The following is a 9647-nucleotide window of genomic DNA, read 5'->3' as shown; positions in this document are numbered from 1 at the left end:
CTATGATGCTTATTTAATATAAGTGGTACCTTCTGAGTGAAGGGTCCAAGGGTCCATCTGAGTGAAGGTCCAAGGTTTTCAAAACACCCTCATAACATTGAGACAGAGTGCAGAGCATGATATACTGTATGCAAACTTTTCACCTATACACACATTATGTGTTAATACACTCTAATTCTCCTTGCCAAACTACTGTAATACCCAGCCACATTTTCATATTTATTTGTTTTAAGTTGCATAGTTCAGGGTAGCACACAATGTTGCAGTGATACATTTTACATTACTCTAATTCTTCCCTCACCATTCAGTTAAACTCATATACAAGTGTATTGGATATTGTAATAATACTTTAAAGTAATGGAAGTATTTAATTTTTATTTCTCCATTTCAAATTGGGCCTTGTTGTCATTGTAAAAAAAAAATAGAAAAAAGGAAGACATATTTGCTTGTAATTAATGTTAACGTTGTTCTAACTGAAAAATGAATAGTTTTACAGTGTCTATGTTTAAAATCGTTGTTTTAATATTATTCCAGCATAAATGAATAGTTCGTATTTTAGGACAACTGTAGGTCGATTTTTCCTTAATTAATTCCATTATGTTGAACGGAATAGTGGTTTTATCGTTGGGACTTTTATTTTGAAAATATAAGACTCTCGCGAAAGTCCTTACTGTCGGTAGCCTCACACTGCACGTGTTAAATCTACAAAAATCTAATTGATTATAGTATTTTTTGTATAGCTAGACATGGCTGAATGTCTCGGAGATATTGTTTATCGAAAAGACAAAAATGTAAGTTTGTTTTACAAGTTTTAGGTAACGTTACAAGTTAGGTTGCATATGTCATCTAGCTAGCACAAATAAGTGGGGTAACTAGTCATAATGCGAGTATAATTTAGTATACGCTAGCTAATGTAGTGCGTTGTACACAGAGACTGTAAAAAATACAGGTTGTACAGCTAGCGACGCAACACTGTGAGTGTCTGGTTGTAGCCTACTTTGTTTATTCAACCAGCTAGTTAGCCGATCTTCTATTTCTGGTCAGTTAACCCGGTAATTTAGCTATTTAAACACGATTCTAAAAGATCTAGCTAATAGCTGTAACACGCTTTAGTTGATTTATATGCAACATTAACATTAAGATTTCCTCGTATGAATCTAGCTAGAATAGCGATCAATCTTAGCTTTGAATAGCCTGTTGTCAGGAAGCCATGCGAAGTTGACTAATTTTAATATATGGCTAGCTAAATCGAGCATTTCAACGTGGAAAAGCTATTCTTGGTTGCTAGGACATGACAGTCGAAAAAAGGAAGAGTACTATTTGATCCCTCCTATTCACATGGCTATAGGTAGCCTAACTAAGAAAGATAGACAAATGGAAGCTTCTTGCGACCAAATGCACGACTTGATCATTACCTTTAGATACTGTTGTGCAGTAACAATAATTTTTAAGCGCCAACTAACGAGTTTTCTTTCATATCAAGACCACGCGAGTGTTTAGAATCAGTTGTATTGCAGTTAGCTCGTCAGTTTGTTGTGTGTTGTGTGTGTGTCGCAAATAGCTATGTGCAACGTGGGATTAGCTCCTTCGGGTAACCGATGGCTGAGAGATACCCAATTTTATTGATCGAAGTCAGCAAGTCTATCACTATGTATCATACGTGTGATTTCCCTGTATAAATGAAGGTTACATGCTACAAGAATAGTGCTGCTTGTAGGGCTTAGAAGTGGCTTTGATGGTCATAGCTTAGTTCTTCTGAACATTTTTTCCCCCAGTAATCTCTCCTCCCTTGTACCAAGTTTTTCTAGTTTTCTAGCAACTAAATTATTGAATACAATTTACCTGTGCCATTTGAAGGTGGAAATTTGTTGTTGTGCTTTGTGAAAGGGATCAGCAGGAGATCACATTATTTTTTGATTTCCAGTTGCATTACGCACTAAATACACACACCCATGATTTCACCTGTATTTTCAAACATTGAGGTCCTTTTGTTTGCAAACATTTCAGGAGGCCTGTCTTACTACTTATTCCTTAGTAATTACTTGCTAACACACTGGCTAACTTTTATCTAGTGTGATTTGCAGAATGTCACATGATTTTAGGTAAGGGAAGAATACAATTAAGTAAGCGAAGTATTGTACAATGTATAGCCGAATACATGCGATCATTATAAAAATGTAAGTTATAAAGTATTTAGGTATACCACTAAAATTATTGTTAATGTCTGCCTTTTTGTGTAGGTATGTTGTTCAGCAGCAGTGGCAGATGACAACTCTGCTCTGGTGAAGGCATATGAGAGAGCCCTAAAGTCTTTTCAGGTAAAACCAGATGCATTTGTTTGTCTCATCCGAATTTCGACCTTGACTTTGGTTGACATGGCTGTCAACTGGTAGCAAAGGAATTGGAATGTTCCAGCTTCACAAATTTCAGTTAACAAAATCTTTTTGAAGTCTTTTCAAAGGTGTGCCATGTGTCTCTCCTTCTCCTCGTGTAGAAAGGATCTACGAGTGAAGGAGAGGAAAGTGTGGATGGAATGAATGAAAAAACAGAATCTGGTGAACAGGGCAAGGGACCAGAAAAAGAGAGGACAGCTACACGGGTAAGAGTGAGACAAGTGAGCTTCACAAGCCTTCAGAAGTGCTCATAAAAATATGAGACCCCTGCAGAATTTCTCATAAGGGACATTGGCTGGATTTGTGTGTTTATGAGTAGTCGAAACAGTAGGGTCAGTACCAGTACCTTAAGTAAGCAAGGCTCTACACTAAAATGTTTTCAAGGAGCACATGTTGCTTAGCTGAAAAAGGTTTTAGCATGCTAATGCATCTCAGTTAGTACACACCAATTATCAGCAGCTGGCGTTTTTAAAATGGGAGCATTAAAGAGGCTTGGTAAGGATGAGTATGACTAAGTTATGGCATTTTGAAAAGCCATGTCGTTTCCATACAGCACCAGCGGGCAGTGGGGTCCCGGTGTCGTGCCGTATGGTCGGAAGATGGCCTGCTGTACCCTGCAGTACTGGTCTCGGTGGAGGGTGAGCGTGGCAGGGTGAAGTTTGATGGCTATGGTAATGAAGAAGATGTAGAGCTGAGTGCCCTTCTGCCAGAACATTTAGATCAGCCCTGGAGAGAGAAACAAGTAAGGAGGCTGTCACCCCATGTTTACCTCTGATATTTGTTGCTGTGGACCTGCTTTTTGGTATTTTTAGGTCATTTTTAGTTTTGTTTTTGGAATTGTTGTTATTGTCATTTGATTATGGTGATAGTCATTATTATAATTACTTCTTATTGTTATTATTGTTGTTATTACTATTATTATTGTTGTTCTTGTTATTATTATTCAAACTTTGTATTTTATATTGCATCTGAAATACATGTAGTACCCTGGCTGTGCTGTCTGGCTAGCAGAAAAAAGTAGTTAGCAGTGCATAACTTTTCCCTCTGACAGCAGTGGGTGTTGGGGAGCCGTTGTCGTGCAGTGTGGTCAGAAGATGGGCTGGTGTATCCTGCTGTGCTCGTCTGGAAGAAGGGGGACCGTGGGAGGGTTCAGTTTGAAGGCTATGGGAACGAGGAGGAGCTGAATCTCAGTGCTCTGCTGCCACCAGAGGAGCACAGGAGCAGAATGGAGAGTGTTAATTCAGCCAAGGTACACAAGACAGTTCATCACCACACTGCACATGGGTGGCACTACAGAACCAGTAGTTGTAATTCTGTTTGTGGTCACATGCTTCATGATTCTTGTGGGTGATTTGATTTCTTATCCATGAAGTTTCAGTCAGCTTTCACAAATGTTGGGTAGCAATAGTCTTGGATTTCAGGAATCTGGATTACAGTTTTATCCTCTGATAATAAGAAATGGTTAAACAATGGATATATAGATGATAAATCAGTGCTGTGCACAGCAGTGTCTGGCTAATTAAAATTAATTAACAGTTACACAGCACATGTACTTCTGAATTCAACAGAGGGTTGATTTCCAACCAGGCGTACGTAATGTTGGAATAAGACTGTTCATTTTGGTGAGTGAATCAACTGCAAATCCCCTCCTCCCTAGGTTCTGAAGACAGGGCCAGCTAGCAGCAGAAACAACAGCAGTAACACAGATTGGAGGAAGAAAGATAAAGAGAACATCACAACAAAACAAGATTCAGCCATAATTTTTCCACCAGCCTGCACCACTGTGGGTCTTCATTCTCATTATCCTGTAGCTCACTTCCTGCAGATTTGCTCCTCCTACCGTTTACTTCCTTCTACTCACTTACTGCTACTCTGCATCTCCTCTGCTTCTCCTACAGCTCACTTCCTGCTACCCATCGCCTGCTCTGCCTCTCCTGCTACTCACTCCCTGTTGGTCTGCTCCTCTTCCAGCTCACTTCCTGCTACTCAGCTTCTCCTCTGCCTCACACTTCCTGTTCTGCATCCTATAGGTCACTCCTGCTGCTCAGCTGTGGATGCTCTACTGAATGTTCTCTCTCTGATTTCTCACACACTGAAGTAGTTCACCCCAAAGTGAAACTTCCCTTCCCGTTTTTAACTTGAAAAGTTTTAATTTAGCCTGACATTGGCAGCTTTTCTCTGTCTCTCATTTCCATGCTGTCTTATACAGGACAGCAGTTCAAATGAATGCAAAGGATTGGATTACTTTTAAAAGCCCTATAGAAGCTTGTGTGCTTGAAATAGAGTGGTTGGAAAGTAAATATATTCTTTAAAACCAGTATTACCTTTTTTGTTTACTTTTCTTGATTTCTTGACAGTCAAGAAACCTAAGGGCTGAATTTGCTGGAGTGTTTTTATAGATGCAAAGTAGTTTGTTCTCCCCCCACAGTTACTCTGTACTTTGCATTTAGCCGGTAAGATAATAAGCATCAGTGTTTTATCAGACCGTCTGTGACCGTGTGTTTTTCAGGGTGGGGTCCGGGACAGCGAGAGCTGCAGCAGTGAGCCTGGGACAGAGCAGAAGGACCAGAGGAAGTCGGGCAGCTGCAGAGAGTGGCAGATAGGGGCCTGTCCTCCATCCGCTCCTCCCTTTAACTTCTTACCTCTGGTACCTCCCAGAATCTCTGCGGTGAGAGACCGATGCTTTGCTTATACTCTGTTTGGCCTGTGTCCCTCAACCGTACCAGGGGCTGGAGGATAATTCATAGAAAAGCAAATGGCCGTCCTTATGGGTTGTTTATCCAGCCAAAAGCACCCATTCTCACTGTAGTTATAGGCTGTATGGTCCTGAATAGTCTTCTGACCATGCCAGTAGCAGAAGTGTTATACCAGTATACCTACAGTGCTGTGTTTATGTATGCACTGTGGTGTAATGATTAGGTAACTGGCCTTGTGACCTAAAGGTTGTGGGTTTTATTCCCAGGTAGGGCTCTGTGATTGTACGCTTGAGCTAGGTGCGTAACCTGAATTGCTTCGGTAAAAATATCCAGCTTTATAAATGGATACTGTGTAAATATGAGAACGTTGTGTATGTCACTCTTGATCAGAGTGCCGCTAAATGCCTGTAATGTAAATGTAATGTAAAAGGCACTGTTACTGTGTATCAAATTTCACATAGGATTGGTTGTCATCAGCTATACATTATGTGGCATGGCTACAATAATGTTTATTTTTTTTAAATTGGTATTCATGACTGAAATTCCTTTGCCAGTTGGCTGATGACCTCATTGTTATGCTCATTGCAAAGCAGTGGGAGAGGGGGTAGCAAGCACAATTTCCTCAAGCATTTTCATCCCACTGACACAGCATCATGAACGAATGTTACAGTTATACCCTCAAGCAAATATTAACATTACATCTGAGAACCAAGAAATAAATGAGATGTGAGATGATTAACCTCACTTTCTTCCTGGATATCACCAAGCACTGGTGAAAATGTCAGTGTAGGTGTGTGAATTCTGATATGAAGGCAAATGTTTAGCATAAAGTAATTTGTAATGAAACATCAGTTCTAGTGTCCACAGGTTTCTTTTTGTAACTTTTTTTAAAAAATCCCTCTGTTTTGGGAGAATCTACTTATCCTAGCTGTTAATGTATGCATATACAGTACAGTGCATAAGTATTTGGACAGTGACAAGGCTTAAAAAATATATATGCGTATAATTATTTTGGCTCTGTACACCAGCAAATTCAGTTTGAAATGAAATAATTCGATAGGAGGTTGAAGTTCAGACTGTTAGACTTAATTTAAGGGTATTTACATCCATATTGAGTGAACCCTGTCAGAATTACAGCCATTATTATATATAGTCTCCCCCCTTTCAAGGGTACCAAATACTAAAAGTAATTGTGTTACGGTCTCAGTACTTTTGTATTTGTATCTGTCAGTTACCTTGTGTTTCAATGTGCATATAATTATAATGTAAAATTCCAGCAGGATATCTTGCCATCAACTCCTCCCCCTCCTCCCCCACTGCCAGATGTTTGGCCCCCATGGGGGGCGTCTGGAGAGGGGTGTGAGGCGTTGGACTCGGACGTGTCTGCTCTCTCCAGCATGCTACTGTCCTGGTACTTGTGTGGCTACCACACGGGCTGCTACATGGTAAGTTCCCATGTAAGTAATCCCTGACCAAACAGTGTCATGTTTTGTCTTTGTATGATTACTTTCAGTACATATCAATATTTTTAAGTATTCAACTAATATATGAATACACACACAGGTGTACGTATATGAAAGTCTGATTTCTGTGATTTTACTACACCTTAGTGTTACCTTGTTGGTGATTGCTGATCCATGATCTGTTTTTTAGGCCATGCAGCAGGCAAAGGACAATCGTGAAAGTGTAGACAAGAAGACACACGAACCCAGCGGCACGTATGGGAAGTACAAGCATTAGAGAGGTATGCTTGTTGAATATTGTTTTTTTTTTTTGTTTGTTTTTTTTTTTTTTACCAGATTCATGCACACAATGCATTGTAAACAGGTTTATTCAAAAGTGGATTTTTACTGTAGTAATACATGTAATAGGCTTTAGAACTGACATTTGTTGTCTTCTGATTGTAATTATTAAAATTAATATCTAGTATCAGTCTCTCTCACATTCATGCACTCCACCCCAAAATAAATAAAAGCTTAATAAGATGAGAATTGGCCATTGAACCAAACTGGGCTTGTCATTTTGCGTGCAGGCTGTGGTGCATCTTGCATTGTGCCGTACCTGATCTTCAGCACATTAAGTGTCAACACATACCAAGTGTCTGTGCATAGCAAAGGAATCGCATGAGGGCAGTGTATTGGTCTTGAACAGATGGCCGCTTATTAAGCTTTCCTTTCCAAGCTGTGCAGGACTGAACTGCGCATAAATGATATCAATAACCTTTTTATCCCTGTGTTGAATTTCAGCCTCTGAAAGACTCTGCTGTGCTATGCACTTAAGTAACAGTGGGACAGAGGTCATGGCTTATATGAAGTAAGACCCATCTTCCTGACACAAGGCAAGCTGGATGGGGAGAAAACAGAATATGGGAGTGATGGGGTTTGAGAGAGATCGCATGGCCAATGGACCAGAGAGAGTTGGAACCTGTGAGTCCACAGGAAGTTCAGCCAGGGAAGTTCCTGTTGATAAAATCCATCTTGGTTTGTGTTAAAAGGAATTTTCTGAAATGGCGAAACTGGATTGGAGAGGACCAAGAGGAATTCTGGATGAAATGTGTTGTATTCCTAGCTCTTGAAGTTTTACTCAGGTCTTCAGAACACTGCACTATGGGATGGAAAGTTTGATTTCTATTTTGATTTTAAGTTAGATTTTTTTTTCTTTTTATACATACACACATACTGTTGCGAAAACCATCTTGATATCCGTGAGTATGCAGGAGATAATGTGGCCTTTCAGTCTTTTAAAAGTGGATCATTTGTGGTTGTCTGCTGAAATTCATATCGAATTGGATGATTAATTAAACAAATCAAAATCACTACAAATGTTTCTGTTTATCCATATCCATCTGTCAATTTTGAAACCATATCCATCTGTTTTCCTGAACTGTTATGTAATGCAATTTGTTCAAAGAAACACATTTAAAAAATGAATTTTTCCTGAAGTTAAATTAGTTGTTCACACTTAATAAAGGAAAAACATAACTTAAAGAATGCTTTTGATGTCCTCTCTACTTGATTGAACGTCATTGAACGTGATTTGGGGCAGAATTAACGTTCTAATAAAATAAAATGAAAATAAAACTAGATGGCACTGTTGCATTTGCACCTTCATGCAGTCAAATCTTTTATTGGTAAAATGTACATAATCTGTCATTTTTTAAAATCTTGTAATATAATGGGGATTAAACACCTTTACAGAGTGACGCACTGTCTGGCTTTGACCTCCATCCTAGCCAATCAGACTTGCATTCCTACCGTGTTCCATTGGGCGTGACGTCCATACCACAGTCAATATTTGACCCATTAAATAATTATAAGATGGTATAAATTGCTTGGGGTATCTTGGAAGTGTAATTGCCTGAAAGTGAGGGTGGTGTGTGCATGTGCGTCTAAGGAGGGAGCTCACTCAGAGGCAAAGAGGGGGCAAGTCTTCCTGGTCTGCTGGATCAGTTTGTCTTGTGACGCAGGACTCCAGAAAGGTCACGGTGTGCAGATTGGAACAAACCACTGGTCATCAGCTGATGTCATCAGCTGGTGTCTGCCATTGTCTGGAGGGCAGGAAGAGCGAGACCCTCTTCCTTTTCTCATTGAAGTGTAAAATATATTAAGTTTAATCAAAGAAAATTAGTATGGGGCACATTGGAGACGTCATGAAAAAGACATGGGAAAAAAAATGTTTCTAGAAGAAAAAACCAAACAGAAAGGTAGAAGTGTGAGGGATGACTTTGAATGCCTAATGAAAATGAATGTGAGATAAACCACATGGTCAAAAGTATGTGGACACCTGACATCCAACATCTCATCAAAATTATGCTCATGCATATGGAGTTGGTCCACCCTTTGCTGCAATAAGCCTTCTGGGAAGGCTTTATTCTAGATGTTGGAGCACTGCTGCAGTGATTTTCTTCCATTCAGCCAGAATAGCATTAGTGAGGTCAGGCTTGCAGTCGGCCTTCCAATTGATCCCAAGGTGTTGGATGGGTTGAAGTCGGGGCTCTGTGCAGGCCAGTCAAGTTCTTCCACACCAATCTCAACAAAACCATTTCTATATGGACCTCACTGTATTCCCAGGGGCTTTGTCATGCTGAAAATGTTGGGTTTTAATGAGCTGACTGAATTCTGTGAAATGAGTTGTATTTCAAGGGCCTTAATATTTGAAGTGAAAGTAGTTGCATGCCCTAATGCTCATTTTCTTCTATTTACTGGATTTAGTTAACTTCAAAATGAAAGATTAAGTTCAAAATCATAAGGCCTAACAGGTTGTTTCTATGTGAAAAATATTGATTTAGGGTTTGAAATTCAATGAAGAGGCTTTATCACAGGGGGTCTGGTGAGGGTGGGTCATTTTTGACCCTGTGGACACTTCAAGGCACTTGCAAAGTAGAATCAGGTGTCCTAGTGCTGGGCTAAAACAAAAACCTGGAAACACACCAGCATTTTTTGGATAAGACTGGAAACCCCTGCATTATACTGTGTGTGGCTGAGCAACTAATACCATGGTCGTATGAAACAGAATAGTAAAAATGGGTGGAAAGTCTTTTTTCACTGTGGCCCCAGTA

The 9647-nt window shown here is 39.7% G+C and overlaps 1 protein-coding gene across 6 annotated transcripts; it reads left to right on the top strand.

The window, feature by feature from the left end:
• Nucleotides 1-637: 637 nt before the first annotated feature.
• On the top strand, nt 638-8184 carry LOC118224661 (survival motor neuron protein-like). Of its 6 annotated transcripts, none has more exons than XM_035412266.1 (10): nt 638-791; nt 2241-2318; nt 2495-2599; nt 2947-3135; nt 3448-3642; nt 4051-4176; nt 4903-5061; nt 6367-6546; nt 6743-6833; nt 7336-8184. In XM_035412266.1, the coding sequence occupies exons 1-9, from the start codon at nt 747-749 to the stop codon at nt 6827-6829; spliced, it is 1164 nt and encodes a 387-aa protein (XP_035268157.1). In that variant the 5' UTR covers nt 638-746; the 3' UTR covers nt 6830-6833; nt 7336-8184. The 6 variants fall into 6 exon arrangements, with proteins under 6 accessions (XP_035268157.1, XP_035268156.1, XP_035268158.1 ...); XM_035412265.1 differs by having other exon boundaries at nt 3445-3642; nt 6370-6546; XM_035412267.1 differs by having other exon boundaries at nt 3445-3642; nt 6367-6534.
• Nucleotides 8185-9647: the final 1463 nt, after the last annotated feature.

This window comes from Anguilla anguilla, chromosome 4, assembly GCF_013347855.1.
Source record: "Anguilla anguilla isolate fAngAng1 chromosome 4, fAngAng1.pri, whole genome shotgun sequence".
NCBI classification, from domain to species: domain Eukaryota; kingdom Metazoa; phylum Chordata; class Actinopteri; order Anguilliformes; family Anguillidae; genus Anguilla; species Anguilla anguilla.
This window is presented reverse-complemented; position numbering and strand designations above follow the sequence as displayed.